General features: G+C 59.8%; 1 protein-coding gene across 3 annotated transcripts in view; it reads right to left on the bottom strand.

Annotated features, from left to right (window-relative positions):
* The window catches only part of LOC137385069 (high affinity immunoglobulin epsilon receptor subunit beta-like), a 98,349-nt gene that overhangs the window by 35,620 nt on the left and 43,034 nt on the right, over positions 1-19,695 (bottom strand). For all 3 annotated transcript variants that reach the window (XM_068059807.1, XM_068059806.1, XM_068059808.1), the window contains one exon: positions 4,994-5,107. In XM_068059807.1, coding sequence (XP_067915908.1) covers positions 4,994-5,107 — 114 coding nt within the window. The remainder of the gene's footprint in view (positions 1-4,993; positions 5,108-19,695) is intronic.

Raw genomic sequence — 19,695 nt, 5'->3', positions numbered from 1 at the left:
TATCTCCCTCCCAGTCTCTCCATCTCTATCTCCCTCCCAGTCTCTCCCTCTCTATCTCCCTCCCAGTCTCTCTCCCTCTCTATCTTCCAGTTTTTCTCTCTCTCTCCCAGCCTCTCTCCCTCTCTATCTCCCTCCCAGTCTCTCCCTCTCTATCTCTTTCCCAGTCTCTCCCTCTCTATCTTCCAGTTTTTCTCTCTCTCTCCCAGTCTCTCTCCCTCTCTATCTCCCTCCCAGTCTCCCTCCCTCTCAATCTCCCTCCCAGTCTCTCGCCCTCGCTATCTCTCCCCCAGTCGCTCCCTCTCTCTCTTCCAGTCTCTCTCCCTCTCTCTCTCTCTCCCAGTCTCTCTCCCTCCCTATCTCCCTCCCAGTCTCTCCCGCTCTATCTCCCTCCCTTTCTCTCTCCCTCTCTATCCCCCTCCCAGTCTCGCTCCCTCTCTCTTTCTCCCCCAGTCGCTCCCTCTCTCTCGCTCCCCCTTTCGCTCCCTCTCTCTCACTCTCCCAGTCTCTCTCCCTCCCAGTCTCTCCTGCTTTATCTCCCTCCCAGTCTCTTTCCCTCTCTATCTCCCTCCCAGTCTCTCTCCCTCTCTATCTCTCCCCCAGCCTTTCTCCCTCTCTATCTCCCTCCCAGTCTCTCTCCCTCCCTATCTCTCTCCCAGTCTCTCCCGCTCTATCTCCCTCCTTTTCTCTCTCCCTCTCTATCCCCCTCCCAGTCTCGCTCCCTCTCTCTTTCTCCCCCAGTCGCTCCCTCTGTCTCTCTCCCCCAGACGCTCCCTCTCTCTCTCTCCCAGTCTCTCTCCCTCTCTCTCTCCCTTCCAGTCTCTCTCCCTCACTATCTCTCCCCCAGTCTCTCTCCCTCTCTACCTCCTTCCCAGTCGCTCTCCCTCTCTATCTCCCTCCCAGTCTCTCCCGCTCTATCTCCCTCCCTCTCTATCTCTCTCCCAGTCTCTCTCCCTCTCTATCTCCCTCCCAGTCTCTCTCCCTCTCTATCTCCCTCCCAGTCTCTCTCCCTCTCTATCTCGCTCCCTCTCTATCTCCCTCCCAGTCTCCCTCCCAGTCTCTCTCCCTCTCTATCTCCCTCCCAGTCTCTCTCCCTCTCTATCTCTCCCCCAGTCGCTCCCTCTCTCCAAGTCTCTCTCCCTCCCAGTCTCTCCCTCCCAGTTTCTCTCCCTCTCTATCTCCCTCCCTGTCTCCCTCCCTCTCTATCTCCCTCCCTGTCTCCCTCCCTCCCTGTCTCCCTCCCTCCCTGTCTCCCTTCCCTCCCTGTCTCCCTCCGAGTCTCTCTCCCTCCCAGTCTCTCTCCCTCTCTATCTCCCTCCCAGTCTCTCTCCCTCTCTATCTCTCCCGCGTCGCCCCCTCTCTATCTCTCCCCCAGTCGCACCCTCTCTCTCTCTCTCCCAGTCTCTCTCCCTCTCTATCTCACTCCCAGTCTCTCTCCCTCCCAGTCTCTCTCCCTCCCAGTCTCTCTCGCTCTATCTCCCTCCCTGTCTCCCTCCCTCTCTATCTCCCTCCCAGTCTCTCTCCCTCCCAGTCTCTCTCCCTCCCAGTCTCTCCCGCTCTATCTCCCTCCCTCTCTATCTCCCTGCCAGTCTCTCCTGCTCTTTCTCCCTTCCTCTCTCTCTCTCTATCCCAGTCTCTCCCTCTCTATCTCCCTCCCAGTCTCTCCCTCTCTATCTCCCTCCCAGTCTCTCTCCCTCTCTATCTCCCTCCCAGTCTCTCTCCATCTCTGTCTCCCTCCCAGTCTCTCTCCATCTCACTCTCCCTCCCAGTCTCGCACTCTCTATCTCCCTCCCAGTCTCTCTCCATCTCTATCACCCTCCCAGTCTCTCCCTCTCTATCTCCCTCCCAGTCTCTCTCCCTCTCTATCTCCCTCCCAGTCTCTCTCCCTCTCTATCTTCCAGTTTTTCTCTCTCTCTCCCAGTCTCTCTCCCTCTCTATCTCCCTCCCAGTCTCTCCCTCTCTATGTCTCTCCCAATCTCTCCCTCTCTATCTTCCAGTTTTTCTCTCTCTCTCCCAGTCTCTTTCCCTCTCTATCTCCCTCCCAGTTTCCCTCCCTCTCTATCTCCCTCCCAGTCGCTCTCCCTCGCTATCTCTCCTCCAGTCGCTCCCTCTCTCTCTTCCAGTCTCTCTCCCTCTCACTCTCCCTCCCAGTCTCTCCTGCTTTATCTCCCTCCCAGTCTCTCTCTCTCTCTATCTCCCTCCCAATCTCTCTCCCTCCCCCAGTCGCTCCCTCTCTCTCTCTCTCCCAGTCTCTCTCCCTCCCTATCTCCCTCCCAATCTCTCCCGCTCTATCTCCCTCCCTTTCTCTCTCCCTCTCTATCCCCCTCCCAGTCTCGCTCCCTCTCTCTTTCTCCCCCAGTCGCTCCCTCTCTCTCTCTCCCCCAGTCGCTCCCTCTCTCTCTCTCTCCCAATCTCTCTCCCTCCCAGTCTCTCCTGCATTATCTCCCTCCCAGTCTCTTTCCCTCTCTATCTCCCTCCCAGTCTCTCTCCCTCTCTATCTCTCTCCCAGTCTCTCTCCCTCTCTATCTCCCTCCCAGTCTCTCTCCCTCTCTATCTCCCTCCCAGTCTCTCCCGCTCTATCTCCCTCCCTCTCTATCTCTCTCCCAGTCTCTCTCCCTCTCTATCTCCCTCCCAGTCTCTCTCCCTCTCTATCTCCCTCCCAGTCTCTCTCCCTCTCTATCTCCCTCCCAGTCTCTCTCCCTCTCTATCTCCCTCTCAGTCTTTCTCCCTCTCTATCTCTCTCCCTCTCTATCTCCCTCCCAGTCTCTCTCCATCTCTATCTCCCTCCCAGTCTCTCTCCCTCTCTATCTCTCTCCCTCTCTATCTCCCTCCCAGTCTCTCTCCCTCTCTATCTCTCCCCCAGTCACTCCCTCTCTCCCAGTCTCTCTCCCTCCCAGTCTCTCCCTCCCAGTCTCTCTCCCTCACTATCTCTCCCCCAGTCTCTCCCGCTCTATCTCCCTCCCTTTCTCTCTCCCTCTCTATCCCCCTCCCAGTCTCGCTCCCTCTCTCTTTCTCCCCCAGTCGCTCCCTCTCTCTCTCTCCCCCAGTGGCTCCCTCTCTCTCTCTCTCCCAGTCTCTCTCCCTCTCTCTCTCCCTTCCAGTCTCTCCTGCTTTATCTCCCTCCCAGTCTCTTTCCCTCTCTATCTCCCTCCCAGTCTCTCTCCCTCACTATCTCTCCCCCAGTCTCTCTCCCTCTCTATCTCCCTCCCAGTCTCTCTCCCTCTCTATCTCACTCCCAGTCTCTCCCGCTCTATCTCCCTCCCTCTCTATCTCTCTCCCAGTCTCTCTCCCTCTCTATCTCCCTCCCAGTCTCTCTCCCTCTCTATCCCCCTCCCAGTCTCGCTCCCTCTCTATCTCGCTCCCTCTCTATCTCCCTCCCAGTCTCCCTCCCAGTCTCTCTCCCTCTTTATCTCCCTCCCAGTCTCTCTCCCTCTCTATCTGTCCCCCAGTCGCTCCCTCTCTCCCAGTCTCTCTCCCTCCCAGTCTCTCCCTCCCAGTTTCTCTCCCTCTCTATCTCCCTCCCTGTCTCCCTCCCTCTCTATCTCCCTCCCTGTCTCCCTCCCTCCCTGTCTCCCTTCCCTCCCTGTCTCCCTCCCAGTCTCTCTCCCTCCCAGTCTCTCTCCCTCTCTATCTCCCTCCCAGTCTCTCTCCCTCTCTATCTCTCCCCCAGTCGCTCCCTCTCTATCTCTCCCCCAGTCGCTCCCTCTCTCTCTCTCCCTCCCCCAGTCGCTCCCTCCCTCTCTCTCTCTCTCCCAGTCTCTCTCCCTCCCTATCTCCCTCCCAATCTCTCCCGCTCTATCTCCCTCCCTTTCTCTCTCCCTCTCTATCCCCCTCCCAGTCTCGCTCCCTCTCTCTTTCTCCCCCAGTCGCTCCCTCTCTCTCTCTCTCCCAGTCGCTCCCTCTCTCTCTCTCTCCCCAGTCTCTCTCCCTCTCAATCTCCCTCCCAGTCTCTCTCCCTCTCTATCTCCCTCCCAGTCTCTCTCCCTCTCTATCTCCCTCCCAGTCTCTCTCCCTCTCTATCTCCCTCCCAGTCTCTCCCGCTCTATCTCCCTCCCTCTCCATCTCTCTCCCAGTCTCTCTCCCTCTCTATCTCCCTCCCAGTCTCTCTCCCTCTCTATCTCCCTCCCAGTCTCTCTCCCTCCCAGTCTTTCTCCCTCTCTATCCCTCTCCCTCTCTATCTCCCTCCCAGTCTCTCTCCCTCTCTATCTCCCTCCCAGTCTCTCTCCCTCTCTATCTCTCTCCCTCTCTATCTCCCTCCCAGTCTCTCTCCCTCTCTATCTCTCCCCCAGTCACTCCCTCCCTCCCAGTCTCTCCCTCCCAGTTTCTCTCCCTCTCTATCTCCCTCCCTGTCTCCCTCCCTCTCTATCTCCCTCCCAGTCTCTCTCCCTCCCAGTCTCTCTCCCTCCCAGTCTCCCTCCCAGTCTCTCTCCCTCTCTATCTCCCTCCCAGTCTCTCTCCCTCTCTATCTCCCTCCCAGTCTCTCTCCCTCTCTATCTCTCCCCCAGTCGCTCCCTCTCTCTCTCTCTCCCAGTCTCTCTCCCTCCCTATCTCCCTCCCAGTCTCTCTCGCTCTATCTCCCTCCCTGTCTCCCTCCCAGTCTCTCTCCCTCCCACTCTCTCTCCCTCCCAGTCTCTCCCGCTCTATCTCCCTCCCGCTCTATCTCCCTCCCTCTATATCTCTCTCCCAGTCTCTCTCCCGCTCTATCTCCCTCCCTCTATATCTCTCTCCCAGTCTCTCTCCCGCTCTATCTCCCTCCCAGTCTCTCTCCCTCCCAGTCTCTCCCGCTCTATCTCCCTCCCGCTCTATCTCCCTCCCTCTATATCTCTCTCCCAGTCTCTCTCCAGCTCTATCTCCCTCCCTCTATATCTCTCTCCCAGTCTCTATCACTCTCCATCTGCTCTCCCTATTTAGTCTCCGAGAATCTCGAAATGCACTGTTGCCCTGCTCCACCTATCCAGTTAAGGTATTAAACATTTGCATTTAAATAATTGCGTACCTCACACTCAATGTATGCGCAGGTCATCAAAGTTCCAGCAGTTTCCAAGAAAACAAAGACGTTGATGATTGCAACGATTGCACTGACAATATTCAGGGCCATGCATGTTCGGATCTGGAAAAGTGCAAGCAATTCTCAAACCAGAGCAAGTCCCAAAAGACGGGGAGAAGCTAAGGGTGGGAAATGTGGGCAACTGGGAGAGCTTGTATTAAATTCATCCATGGGACGTGGGTGTCACTGGCAAGGCCAGCATTTGTTGCCCATCCCTAATCACCCTTGACAACTGAATGGCTTGCCAGGCCATTTCAGAGGGCAATTAAGAGTCAACTACATTGGGATGGGTCTGGAGTCACATGTAGGCCAGACCAGGTGATGACAGCAGACTTCCTTCCCAAAAGGACATTAGTGAACAAGATTTTTTAGACAATGCCGTGGTTTCATGGTCACCGTGACTGAGACTAGCTTTTAATTACAGATTGAATTAATCAAGGGAATTTATACTCCCCAGCAGCTGCAATGGCTGATGAATACTCCTCCTCAGTGACAGAAACAGAATGGGGCCGCACGCCTTGCCAGATAGGATCAGCATCACAGTCACACTGGAGGTCGGGGGGGTGGGTCAGGTAGAGGGTCACATTACAAAAACAGACAAAGATGTGGAGGGAAGATGGAGAGTGAGAGGGAGGGAGACGGGGAGTGGAGATGCAGAGTGAGAGGGAGGGAGACGGGGAGTGGAGATGGAGAGTGAGAGGGAGGGAGACGGGGAGTGGAGATGCAGAGTGAGAGGGAGGGAGACGGGGAGTGGAGATGGAGAGTGAGAGGGAGGGAGACGGGGAGTGGAGATGGAGAGTGAGAGGGAGGGAGACGGGGAGTGGAGATGGAGAGTGAGAGGGAGGGAGACGGGGAGTGGAGATGGAGAGTGAGAGGGAGGGAGACGGGGAGTGGAGATGGAGAGTGAGAGGGAGAGACATGGGGAGTGGAGATGGAGAGTGAGAGGGAGGGAGACGGGGAGTGGAGATGGAGAGTGAGAGGGAGGGAGACGGGGAGTGGAGATGGAGAGTGAGAGGGAGGGAGACGGGGAGTGGAGATGGAGAGTGAGAGGGAGGGAGACGGGGAGTGGAGATGGAGAGTGAGAGGGAGGGAGACGGGGAGTGGAGATGGAGAGTGAGAGGGAGAGACATGGGGAGTGGAGATGGAGAGTGAGAGGGAGGGAGACGGGGAGTGGAGATGGAGAGTGAGAGGGAGGGAGACGGGGAGTGGAGATGGAGAGTGAGAGGGAGGGAGACGGGGAGTGGAGATGGAGAGTGAGAGGGAGGGAGACGGGGAGTGGAGATGGAGAGTGAGAGGGAGGGAGAAGGGGAGTGGAGGTGGAGAGTGAGAGGGACGGAGACGGGGAGTGGAGGTGGAGTGAGAGGGAGGGAGACGGGGAGTGGAGATGGAGAGTGAGAGGGAGGTAGACGGGGAGTGGAGATGGAGAGTGAGAGGGAGGGAGACAGGGAGTGGAGATGGAGAGTGAGAGGGAGGGAGACGGGGAGTGGAGATGGAGAGTGAGAGGGAGGTAGACGGGGAGTGGAGATGGAGAGTGAGAGGGAGGGAGACGGGGAGTGGAGATTTAGAGTGAGAGGGAGGGAGACGGGGAGTGGAGATGGAGAGTGAGAGGGAGGGAGACGGGGAGTGGAGATGGAGAGTGAGAGGGAGGGAGACGGGGAGTGGAGATGGAGAGTGAGAGGGAGGGAGACAGGGAGTGGAGATGGAGAGTGAGAGGGAGGGAGACGGGGAGAGGAGATGGAGAGTGAGAGGGAGGGAGACGGGGAGTGGAGATGGAGAGTGAGAGGGAGGGAGACGGGGAGTGGAGATGGAGAGTGAGAGGGAGGGAGACGGGGAGTGGAGATGGAGAGTGAGAGGGAGGTAGACGGGGAGTGGAGATGGAGAGTGAGAGGGAGGGAGACGGGGAGTGGAGATTTAGAGTGAGAGGGAGGGTGACGGGGAGTGGAGATGGAGAAGGAGAGGGAGGGAGACGGGGAGTGGAGATGGAGAGTGAGAGCGAGGGAGACGGGGAATGGAGATGGAGAGTGAGAGGGAGGGAGACGGGGAGTGGAGATGGAGAGTGAGAGGGAGGGAGACGGAGAGTGGAGATGGAGAGTGAGAGGGAGGGAGACGGGGAGTGGAGATGGAGAGTGAGAGGGAGGGAGGCGGGGAGTGGAGATGGAGAGTGAGAGGGACGGAGACGGGGAGTGGAGATGGAGAGTGAGAGGGACGGAGACGGGGAGTGGAGATGGAGAGTGAGAGGGAGGGACATGGGGAGTGGAGATGGAGAGTGAGAGGGACGGAGACGGGGAGTGGAGATGGAGAGTGAGAGGGAGGTAGACGGGGAGTGGAGATGGAGAGTGAGAGGGAGGGAGACAGGGAGTGGAGATGGAGAGTGAGAGGGAGGGAGACGGGGAGTGGAGATGGAGAGTGAGAGGGAGGGAGACGGGGAGTGGAGATGGAGAGTGAGAGGGAGGGAGACGGGGAGTGGAGATGGAGAGTGAGAGGGAGGGAGACGGGGAGTGGAGATGGAGAGTGAGAGGGAGGGAGACGGGGAGTGGAGATGGAGAGTGAGAGGGAGGGAGACGGGGAGTGGAGATGGAAAGTGAGAGGGAGGGAGACGGGGAGTGGAGATGGAGAGTGAAAGGGAGGGAGACGGGGAGTGGAGATGGAGAGTGAGAGTGAGAGGGAGGGAGACGGGGAGTGTAGATGGAGAGTGAGAGGGAGGGAGACGGGAAGTGGAGATGGAGAGTGAGAGGGAGGGAGACAGGGAGTGGAGATGGAGAGTGAGAGGGAGAGACATGGGGAGTGGAGATGGAGAGTGAGAGGGAGAGACATGGGGAGTGGAGATGGAGAGTGAGTGGGAGGGAGATGGGGAGTGGAGATGGAGAGTGAGAGGGAGGGAGACGGAGAGTGGAGATGGAGAGTGAGTGGGAGGGAGATGGGGAGTGGAGATGGAGAGTGGGAGGGAGGGAGACAGGGAGTGGAGATGGAGAGTGAGAGGGAGAGACATGGGGAGTGGAGATGGAGAGTGAGTGCGAGGGAGATGGGGAGTGGAGATGGAGAGTGAGAGGGAGGGAGACGGGGAGTGGAGATGGAGAGTGAGAGGGAGGGAGACGGGGAGTGGAGATGGAGAGTGAGTGGGAGGGAGACGGGGAGTGGAGATGGAGAGTGAGAGGGAGGGAGACGGGGAGTGGAGATGGAGAGTGAGTGGGAGGGAGACGGGGAGTGGAGATGGAGAGTGAGAGGGAGGGAGACGGGGAGTGGAGATGGAGAGTGAGAGGGAGGGAGACGGGGAGTGGAGATGGAGAGTGACAGGGAGGGAGACGGGGAGTGGAGATGGAGAGTGAAAGAGAGGGAGACGGGGAGTGGAGATGGAGAGTGAGAGGGAGGGAGACGGGGAGTGGAGATGGAGAGTGAGAGTGAGAGGGAGGGAGACGGGGAGTGGAGATGGAGAGTGAGAGGGAGGGAGACGGGAAGTGGAGATGGAGAGTGAGAGGGAGGGAGACGGGGAGTGGAGATGGAGAGTGACAGGGAGGGAGACGGGGAGTGGAGATGGACAGTGAAAGAGAGGGAGACGGGGAGTGGAGATGGAGAGTGAGAGGGAGGGAGACGGGGAGTGGAGATGGAGAGTGAGAGTGAGAGGGAGGGAGACGGGGAGTGGAGATGGAGAGTGAGAGGGAGGGAGACGGGAAGTGGAGATGGAGAGTGAGAGGGAGCAAGACAGGGAGTGGAGATGGAGAGTGAAAGGGAGGGAGACGGGGAGTGGAGATGGAGAGTGAGAGGGAGGGAGACAGGGAGTGGAGATGGAGAGTGAGAGGGAGAGACATGGGGAGTGGAGATGGAGAGTGAGAGGGAGAGACATGGGGAGTGGAGGTGGAGAGTGAAAGGGAGGGAGACGGGGAGTGGAGATGGAGAGTGAGAGGGAGGGAGACGGGGAGTGGAGATGGAGAGTGAGAGGGAGGGAGACGGGGAGTGGAGAAGGAGAGTGAGGGGGAGAGACATGGGGAGTGGAGATGGAGAGTGAGAGGCAGAGACATGGGGAGTGGAGAAGGAGAGTGAGAGGGAGGGAGACGGGGAGCGCAGATGGAGAGTGAGAGGGAGGGAGATGGGGAGTGGAGATGGAGAGTGAGAGGGAGGGAGACGGGGAGTGGAGATGGAGAGTGAGAGGGAGGGAGACGCGGAGTGGAGATGGAGAGTGAAAGGGAGGGAGACGGGGAGTGGAGATGGAGAGCGAGACGGAGGGAGAGGGGGACTGGAGATGGAGAGTGAGAGGGAGGGAGACGGGGAGTGGAGATGGAGAGTGAGAGGGAGGGAGACGGGGAGTGGAGATGGAGAGTGAGAGGGAGGGAGACGGGGAGTGGAGATGGAGAGTGAGAGGGAGGGAGACGGGGAGTGGAGATGGAGAGTGAGAGGGAGGGAGACGGGGAGTGGAGATGGAGAGTGAGAGGGAGGGAGACGGGGAGTGGAGATGGAGAGTGGGAGGGAGGGAGACGGGGAGTGGAGATGCAGAGTGAAAGGGAGGGAGACGGGGAGTGCAGATGGAGAGTGAGAGGGAGGGAGACGGAGAGTGGAGATGGAGAGTGAGAGGGAGGGAGACGGGGAGTGGAGATGGAGAGTGAGAGGGAGGGAGACGGGGAGTGGAGATGGAGAGTGAGAGGGAGGGAGACGGGGAGTGGAGATGGAGAGTGACAGGGAGGGTGACGGGGAGTGGAGATGGAGAGTGAAAGAGAGGGAGACGGGGAGTGGAGATGGAGAGTGAGAGGGAGGGAGACGGGGAGTGGAGATGGAGAGTGAGAGTGAGAGGGAGGGAGACGGGGAGTGGAGATGGAGAGTGAGAGGGAGGGAGACGGGAAGTGGAGATGGAGAGTTAGAGGGAGGGAGACGGGGAGTGGAGATGGAGAGTGACAGGGAGGGAGACGGGGAGTGGAGATGGAGAGTGAAAGAGAGGGAGACGGGGAGTGGAGATGGCGAGTGAGAGGGAGGGAGACGGGGAGTGGAGATGGAGAGTGAGAGTGAGAGGGAGGGAGACGGGGAGTGGCGATGGAGAGTGAGAGGGAGGGAGACGGGGAGTGGAGATGGAGAGTGAGAGGGAGGGAGACAGGGAGTGGAGATGGAGAGTGAGAAATAGGGAGACAGGGAGTGGAGATGGAGAGTGAGAGGGAGGGAGACGGGGAGTGGAGAAGGAGAGTGAGAGGGAGGGAGACGGGGAGTGGAGATGGAGAGTGAGAGGGAGGGAGACGGGGAGTGGAGATGGAGAGTGAGAGGGAGGGAGACGGGGAGTGGAGATGGAGAGTGAGAGGGAGGGAGACGGGGAGTGGAGATGGAGAGTGAGAGGGAGGGAGACGGGGAGTGGAGATGGAGAGTGAGAGGGAGGGAGACGGGGAGTGGAGATGGAGAGTGAGAGGGAGGGAGACGGGGAGTGGAGATGGAGAGTGACAGGGAGGGTGACGGGGAGTGGAGATGGTGAGTGAAAGAGAGGGAGACGGGGAGTGGAGATGGAGAGTGAGAGGGAGGGAGACGGGGAGTGGAGAAGGAGAGTGAGAGGGAGGGAGACGGGGAGTGGAGATGGAGAGTGAGAGGGAGGGAGACGGAGAGTGGAGATGGAGAGTGAGAGGGAGGGAGACGGGGAGTGGAGATGGAGAGTGAGAGGGAGGGAGACGGGGAGTGGAGATGGAGAGTGAGAGGGAGGGAGACGGGGAGTGGAGATGGAGAGAGAGGGAGGGAGACGGGGAGTGGAGATGGAGAGTGAGAGGGAGGGAGACGGGGAGTGGAGATGGAGAGTGACAGGGAGGGTGACGGGCAGTGGAGATGGTGAGTGAAAGAGAGGGAGACGGGGAGTGGAGATGGAGAGTGAGAGGGAGGGAGAAGGGGAGTGGAGATGGAGAGTGAGAGTGAGAGGGAGGGAGACGGGGAGTGGAGATGGAGAGTGAGAGGGAGGGAGACGGGGAGTGGAGATGGAGAGTGAGAGGGAGGGAGACGGGGAGTGGAGATGGAGAGTGAAAGGGAGGGAGACGGGGAGTGGAGATGGAGAGTGAGAGGGAGGGAGACGGGGAGTGGAGAAGGAGAGTGAGAGGGAGGGAGACGGGGAGTGGAGATGGAGAGTGAGAGGGAGGGAGACGGGGAGTGGAGATGGAGAGTGAGAGGGAGGGAGACGGGGAGTGGAGATGGAGAGTGAGAGGGAGGGAGACGGGGAGTGGAGATGGAGAGTGAGAGGGAGGGAGACGGGGAGTGGAGATGGAGAGTGAGAGGGAGGGAGACGGGGAGTGGAGATGGAGAGTGGGAGGGAGGGAGACGGGGAGTGGAGATGGAGAGTGAAAGTGAGGGAGACGGGGAGTGCAGATCGAGAGTGAGAGGGAGGGAGACGGAGAGTGGAGATGGAGAGTGAGAGGGAGGGAGACGGGGAGTGGAGATGGAGAGTGAGAGGGAGGGAGACGGGGAATGGAGATGGAGAGTGAGAGGGAGGGAGACGGGGAGTGGAGATGGAGAGTGAGAGGGAGGGAGACGGAGAGTGGAGATGGAGAGTGAGAGGGAGGGAGACGGGGAGTGGAGATGGAGAGTGAGAGGGAGGGAGGCGGGGAGTGGAGATGGAGAGTGAGAGGGACGGAGACGGGGAGTGGAGATGGAGAGTGAGAGGGACGGAGACGGGGAGTGGAGATGGAGAGTGAGAGGGAGGGACATGGGGAGTGGAGATGGAGAGTGAGAGGGACGGAGACGGGGAGTGGAGATGGAGAGTGAGAGGGAGGTAGACGGGGAGTGGAGATGGAGAGTGAGAGGGAGGGAGACAGGGAGTGGAGATGGAGAGTGAGAGGGAGGGAGACGGGGAGTGGAGATGGAGAGTGAGAGGGAGGGAGACGGGGAGTGGAGATGGAGAGTGAGAGGGAGGGAGACGGGGAGTGGAGATGGAGAGTGAGAGGGAGGGAGACGGGGAGTGGAGATGGAGAGTGAGAGGGAGGGAGACGGGGAGTGGAGATGGAGAGTGAGAGGGAGGGATACGGGGAGTGGAGATGGAAAGTGAGAGGGAGGGAGACGGGGAGTGGAGATGGAGAGTGAAAGGGAGGGAGACGGGGAGTGGAGATGGAGAGTGAGAGTGAGAGGGAGGGAGACGGGGAGTGTAGATGGAGAGTGAGAGGGAGGGAGACGGGAAGTGGAGATGGAGAGTGAGAGGGAGGGAGACAGGGAGTGGAGATGGAGAGTGAGAGGGAGAGACATGGGGAGTGGAGATGGAGAGTGAGAGGGAGAGACATGGGGAGTGGAGATGGAGAGTGAGTGGGAGGGAGATGGGGAGTGGAGATGGAGAGTGAGAGGGAGGGAGACGGAGAGTGGAGATGGAGAGTGAGTGGGAGGGAGATGGGGAGTGGAGATGGAGAGTGGGAGGGAGGGAGACAGGGAGTGGAGATGGAGAGTGAGAGGGAGAGACATGGGGAGTGGAGATGGAGAGTGAGTGCGAGGGAGATGGGGAGTGGAGATGGAGAGTGAGAGGGAGGGAGACGGGGAGTGGAGATGGAGAGTGAGAGGGAGGGAGACGGGGAGTGGAGATGGAGAGTGAGTGGGAGGGAGACGGGGAGTGGAGATGGAGAGTGAGAGGGAGGGAGACGGGGAGTGGAGATGGAGAGTGAGTGGGAGGGAGACGGGGAGTGGAGATGGAGAGTGAGAGGGAGGGAGACGGGGAGTGGAGATGGAGAGTGAGAGGGAGGGAGACGGGGAGTGGAGATGGAGAGTGACAGGGAGGGAGACGGGGAGTGGAGATGGAGAGTGAAAGAGAGGGAGACGGGGAGTGGAGATGGAGAGTGAGAGGGAGGGAGACGGGGAGTGGAGATGGAGAGTGAGAGTGAGAGGGAGGGAGACGGGGAGTGGAGATGGAGAGTGAGAGGGAGGGAGACGGGAAGTGGAGATGGAGAGTGAGAGGGAGGGAGACGGGGAGTGGAGATGGAGAGTGACAGGGAGGGAGACGGGGAGTGGAGATGGACAGTGAAAGAGAGGGAGACGGGGAGTGGAGATGGAGAGTGAGAGGGAGGGAGACGGGGAGTGGAGATGGAGAGTGAGAGTGAGAGGGAGGGAGACGGGGAGTGGAGATGGAGAGTGAGAGGGAGGGAGACGGGAAGTGGAGATGGAGAGTGAGAGGGAGCAAGACAGGGAGTGGAGATGGAGAGTGAAAGGGAGGGAGACGGGGAGTGGAGATGGAGAGTGAGAGGGAGGGAGACAGGGAGTGGAGATGGAGAGTGAGAGGGAGAGACATGGGGAGTGGAGATGGAGAGTGAGAGGGAGAGACATGGGGAGTGGAGGTGGAGAGTGAAAGGGAGGGAGACGGGGAGTGGAGATGGAGAGTGAGAGGGAGGGAGACGGGGAGTGGAGATGGAGAGTGAGAGGGAGGGAGACGGGGAGTGGAGAAGGAGAGTGAGGGGGAGAGACATGGGGAGTGGAGATGGAGAGTGAGAGGCAGAGACATGGGGAGTGGAGAAGGAGAGTGAGAGGGAGGGAGACGGGGAGCGCAGATGGAGAGTGAGAGGGAGGGAGATGGGGAGTGGAGATGGAGAGTGAGAGGGAGGGAGACGGGGAGTGGAGATGGAGAGTGAGAGGGAGGGAGACGCGGAGTGGAGATGGAGAGTGAAAGGGAGGGAGACGGGGAGTGGAGATGGAGAGCGAGACGGAGGGAGAGGGGGACTGGAGATGGAGAGTGAAAGGGAGGGAGACGGGGAGTGGAGATGGAGAGTGAGAGTGAGAGGGAGGGAGACGGGGAGTGGAGATGGAGAGTGAGAGGGAGGGAGACGGGAAGTGGAGATGGAGAGTGAGAGGGAGCGAGACAGGGAGTGGAGATGGAGAGTGAGAGGGAGAGACATGGGGACTGGAGATGGAGAGTGAGTGGGAGGGAGATGGGGAGTGGAGATGGAGAGTGAGAGGGAGGGAGACGGAGAGTGGAGATGGAGAGTGAGTGGGAGGGAGATGGGGAGTGGAGAAGGAGAGTGGGAGGGAGGGAGACAGGGAGTGGAGATGGAGAGTGAGAGGGAGAGACATGGGGAGTGGAGATGGAGAGTGAGTGCGAGGGAGATGGGGAGTGGAGATGGAGAGTGAGAGGGAGGGAGACGGGGAGTGGAGATGGAGAGTGAGAGGGAGGGAGACGGGGAGTGGAGATGGAGAGTGAGAGGGAGGGAGACGGGGAGTGGAGATGGAGAGTGAAAGGGAGGGAGACGGGGAGTGGAGATGGAGAGTGAGAGGGAGGGAGACGGGGAGTGGAGATGGAGAGTGAGAGGGAGGGAGACGGGGAGTGGAGATGGAGAGTGAGAGGGAGGGAGACGGGGAGTGGAGATGGAGAGTGGGAGGGAGGGAGACGGGGAGTGGAGATGCAGAGTGAAAGGGAGGGAGACGGGGAGTGCAGATGGAGAGTGAGAGGGAGGGAGACGGAGAGTGGAGATGGAGAGTGAGAGGGAGGGAGACGGGGAGTGGAGATGGAGAGTGAGAGGGAGGGAGACGGGGAGTGGAGATGGAGAGTGAGAGGGAGGGAGACGGGGAGTGGAGATGGAGAGTGACAGGGAGGGTGACGGGGAGTGGAGATGGAGAGTGAAAGAGAGGGAGACGGGGAGTGGAGATGGAATGTGAGAGGGAGGGAGACGGGGAGTGGAGATGGAGAGTGAGAGTGAGAGGGAGGGAGACGGGGAGTGGAGATGGAGAGTGAGAGGGAGGGAGACGGGAAGTGGAGATGGAGAGTTAGAGGGAGGGAGACGGGGAGTGGAGATGGAGAGTGACAGGGAGGGAGACGGGGAGTGGAGATGGAGAGTGAAAGAGAGGGAGACGGGGAGTGGAGATGGCGAGTGAGAGGGAGGGAGACGGGGAGTGGAGATGGAGAGTGAGAGTGAGAGGGAGGGAGACGGGGAGTGGCGATGGAGAGTGAGAGGGAGGGAGACGGGGAGTGGAGATGGAGAGTGAGAGGGAGGGAGACAGGGAGTGGAGATGGAGAGTGAGAAATAGGGAGACAGGGAGTGGAGATGGAGAGTGAGAGGGAGGGAGACGGGGAGTGGAGAAGGAGAGTGAGAGGGAGGGAGACGGGGAGTGGAGATGGAGAGTGAGAGGGAGGGAGACGGGGAGTGGAGATGGAGAGTGAGAGGGAGGGAGACGGGGAGTGGAGATGGAGAGTGAGAGGGAGGGAGACGGGGAGTGGAGATGGAGAGTGAGAGGGAGGGAGACGGGGAGTGGAGATGGAGAGTGAGAGGGAGGGAGACGGGGAGTGGAGATGGAGAGTGAGAGGGAGGGAGACGGGGAGTGGAGATGGAGAGTGACAGGGAGGGTGACGGGGAGTGGAGATGGTGAGTGAAAGAGAGGGAGACGGGGAGTGGAGATGGAGAGTGAGAGGGAGGGAGACGGGGAGTGGAGAAGGAGAGTGAGAGGGAGGGAGACGGGGAGTGGAGATGGAGAGTGAGAGGGAGGGAGACGGGGAGTGGAGATGGAGAGTGAGAGGGAGGGAGACGGGGAGTGGAGATGGAGAGTGAGAGGGAGGGAGACGGGGAGTGGAGATGGAGAGTGAGAGGGAGGGAGACGGGGAGTGGAGATGGAGAGAGAGGGAGGGAGACGGGGAGTGGAGATGGAGAGTGAGAGGGAGGGAGACGGGGAGTGGAGATGGAGAGTGACAGGGAGGGTGACGGGGAGTGGAGATGGTGAGTGAAAGAGAGGGAGACGGGGAGTGGAGATGGAGAGTGAGAGGGAGGGAGAAGGGGAGTGGAGATGGAGAGTGAGAGTGAGAGGGAGGGAGACGGGGAGTGGAGATGGAGAGTGAGAGGGAGGGAGACGGGGAGTGGAGATGGAGAGTGAGAGGGAGGGAGACGGGGAGTGGAGATGGAGAGTGAAAGGGAGGGAGACGGGGAGTGGAGATGGAGAGTGAGAGGGAGGGAGACGGGGAGTGGAGAAGGAGAGTGAGAGGGAGGTAGACGGGGAGTGGAGATGGAGAGTGAGAGGGAGGGAGACGGGGAGTGGAGATGGAGAGTGAGAGGGAGGGAGACGGGGAGTGGAGATGGAGAGTGAGAGGGAGGGAGACGGGGAGTGGAGATGGAGAGTGAGAGGGAGGGAGACGGGGAGTGGAGATGGAGAGTGAGAGGGAGGGAGACGGGGAGTGGAGATGGAGAGTGGGAGGGAGGGAGACGGGGAGTGGAGATGGAGAGTGAAAGTGAGGGAGACGGGGAGTGCAGATCGAGAGTGAGAGGGAGGGAGACGGAGAGTGGAGATGGAGAGTGAGAGGGAGGGAGACGGGGAGTGGAGATGGAGAGTGAGAGGGAGGGATACGGGGAGTGGAGATGGAGAGTGAGAGGGAGGGAGACGGGGAGTGGAGATGGAGAGTGACAGGGAGGGTGACGGGGAGTGGAGATGGAGAGTGAAAGAGAGGGAGACGGGGAGTGGAGATGGAGAGTGAGAGGGAGGGAGACGGGAGTGGAGATGGAGAGTGAGAGTGAGAGGGAGGGAGACGGGGAGTGGAGATGGAGAGTGAGAGGGAGGGAGACGGGAAGTGGAGATGGAGAGTTAGAGGGAGGGAGACGGGGAGTGGAGATGGAGAGTGACAGGGAGGGAGACGGGGAGTGGAGATGGAGAGTGAAAGAGAGGGAGACGGGGAGTGGAGATGGAGAGTGAGAGGGAGGGAGACGGGGAGTGGAGATGGAGAGTGAGAGTGAGAGGGAGGGAGACGGGGAGTGGAGATGGAGAGTGAGAGGGAGGGAGACGGGGAGTGGAGATGGAGAGTGAGAGGGAGGGAGACAGGGAGTGGAGATGGAGAGTGAGAAATAGGGAGACAGGGAGTGGAGATGGAGAGTGAGAGGGAGAGACATGGGGAGTGGAGATGGAGAGTGAGAGGGAGAGACATGGGGAGTGGAGATGGAGAGTGAAAGGGAGGGAGACGGGAGTGGAGATGGAGAGTGAGAGGGAGGGAGATGGGGAGTGGAGATGGAGAGTGAGAGGGAGGGAGACGGGGAGTGGAGATGGAGAGTGAGAGGGAGGGAGACAGGGAGTGGAGATGGAGAGTGAGAGGGATAGACATGGAGAGTGGAGATGGAGAGTGAGAGGGAGAGACATGGGGAGTGGAGATGGAGAGTGAAAGGGAGGGAGACGGGGAGTGGAGATGGAGAGTGAGAGGGAGAGACATGGGGAGTGGAGATGGAGAGTGAGAGGGAGAGACATGGGGAGTGGAGATGGAGAGTGAGAGGGAGGGAGACGGGGAGTGGAGATGGAGAGTGAGAGGTAGGGAGACAGGGAGCGGAGATGGAGAGTGAGAGGGAGAGACATGGAGAGTGGAGATGGAGAGTGAGAGGGAGAGACATGGGGAGTGGAGATGGAGAGTGAGAGGAGGGAGACGGGGAGTGGAGATGGAGAGTGAGAGGGAGGGAGATGGGGAGTGGAGATGGAGAGTGAGAGGGAGGGAGACGGGGAGTGGAGATGGAGAGTGAGAGGGAGGGTGACAGGGAGTGGAGATGGAGAGTGAGAGGAGGGAGATGGGGAGTGGAGATGGAGAGTGAAAGGGAGGGAAACGGGCAGTGGAGATGGAGAGTGAGTGGGAGGGAGACAGGGAGTGGAGATGGAGAGTGAGTGGGAGGGAGACAGGGAGTGGAGATGGAGAGTGAGAGGAGGGAGATGGGGAGTGGAGATGGAGAGTGAGAGGGAGGGAGACGGAGAGTGGAGATGGAGAGTGAGTGGGAGGGAGATGGGGAGTGGAGATGGAGAGTGGGAGGGAGGGAGACAGGGAGTGGAGATGGAGAGTGAGAGGGAGAGACATGGTGAGTGGAGATGGAGAGTGAGTGCGAGGGAGATGGGGAGTGGAGATGGAGAGTGAGAGGGAGGGAGACGGGGAGTGGAGATGGAGAGTGAGAGGGAGGGAGACGGGGAGTGGAGATGGAGAGTGAGAGGGAGGGAGACGGGGAGTGGAGATGGAGAATGAAAGGGAGGGAGACGGGGAGTGGAGATGGAGAGTGAGAGGGAGGGAGACGGGGAGTGGAGATGGACAGTGAGAGGGAGGGAGACGGGGAGTGGAGATGGAGAGTGAGAGGGAGGGAGACGGGGAGTGGAGATGGAGAGTGAGAGGGAGGGAGACGGGGAGTGGAGATGGAGAGTGAGAGGGAGGGAGACGGGGAGTGGAGATGGAGAGTGAGAGGGAGGGAGACGGGGAGTGGAGATGGAGAGTGAGAGGGAGGGAGACGGGGAGTGGAGATGGAGAGTGAGAGGGAGGGAGACGGGGAGTGGAGATGGAGAGTGACAGGGAGGGTGACGGGGAGTGGAGATGGTGAGTGAAAGAGAGGGAGACGGGGAGTGGAGAAGGAGAGTGAGAGGGAGGGAGACGGGGAGTGGAGATGGAGAGTGAGAGGGAGGGAGACGGGGAGTGGAGATGGAGAGTGAGAGGGAGGGAGACGGGGAGTGGAGATGGAGAGTGAGAGGGAGGGAGACGGGGAGTGGAAATGGAGAGTGAGAGGGAGGGAGACGGGGAGTGGAGATGGAGAGTGAGAGGGAGGGAGACGGGGAGTGGAGATGGACAGTGAGAGGGAGGGAGACGGGGAGTGGAGATGGAGAGTGAGAGGGAGGGAGACGGGGAGTGGAGATGGAGAGTGAGAGGGAGGGAGACGGGGAGTGGAGATGGAGAGTGAGAGGGAGGGAGACGGGGAGTGGAGATGGAGAGTGAGAGGGAGGGAGACGGGGAGTGGAGATGGAGAGTGACAGGGAGGGTGACGGGGAGTGGAGACGGTGAGTGAAAGAGAGGGAGACGGGGAGTGGAGATGGAGAGTGAGAGGGAGGGAGACGGGGAGTGGAGATGGAGAGTGAGAGTGAGAGGGAGGGAGACGGGGAGTGGAGATGGAGAGTGAGAGGGAGGGAGACGGGAAGTGGAGATGGAGAGTGAGAGGGAGGGAGACGGGGAGTGGAGATGGAGAGTGACAGGGAGGGAGACGGGGAGTGGAGATGGAGAGTGAAAGAGAGGGAGACGGGGAGTGGAGATGGAGAGTGAGAGGGAGGGAGACGGGGAGTGGAGATGGAGAGTGAGAGTGAGAGGGAGGGAGACGGGGAGTGGAGATGGAGAGTGAGAGGGAGGGAGACGGGGAGTGGAGATGGAGAGTGAGAGGGAGGGAGACAGGGAGTGGAGATGGAGAGTGAGAGGGAGAGACATGGGGAGTGGAGATGGAGAGTGAGAGGGAGAGACATGGGGAGTGGAGATGGAGAGTGAAAGGGAGGGAGACGGGGCGTGGAGATGGAGAGTGAGAGGGAGGGAGATGGGGAGTGGAGATGGAGAGTGAGAGGGAGGGAGATGGGGAGTGGAGATGGAGAGTGAGAGGGAGGGAGACAGGGAGTGGAGATGGAGAGTGAGAGGGAGAGACATGGAGAGTGGAGATGGAGAGTGAGAGGGAGAGACATGGGGAGTGGAGATGGAGAGTGAAAGGGAGGGAGACGGGGAGTGGAGATGGAGAGTGAGAGGGAGGGAGATGGGGAGTGGAGATGGAGAGTGAGAGGGAGGGAGACGGGGAGTGGAGATGGAGAGTGAGAGGGAGCGAGACAGGGAGTGGAGATGGAGAGTGAGAGGAGGGAGATGCGGAGTGGAGATGGAGAGTGAAAGGGAGGGAAACGGGCAGTGGAGATGGAGAGTGAGTGGGAGGGAGACAGGGAGTGGCGATGGAGAGTGAGTGGGAGGGAGACAGGGAGTGGAGATGGAGAGTGAGAAG

The sequence above is a fragment of the Heterodontus francisci genome, chromosome 28 (assembly GCF_036365525.1).
Source record: "Heterodontus francisci isolate sHetFra1 chromosome 28, sHetFra1.hap1, whole genome shotgun sequence".
NCBI lineage: Eukaryota > Metazoa > Chordata > Chondrichthyes > Heterodontiformes > Heterodontidae > Heterodontus > Heterodontus francisci.
Note: the sequence above shows the minus strand (reverse complement) of the source record. Positions and strands in the feature narration are given on the sequence as shown.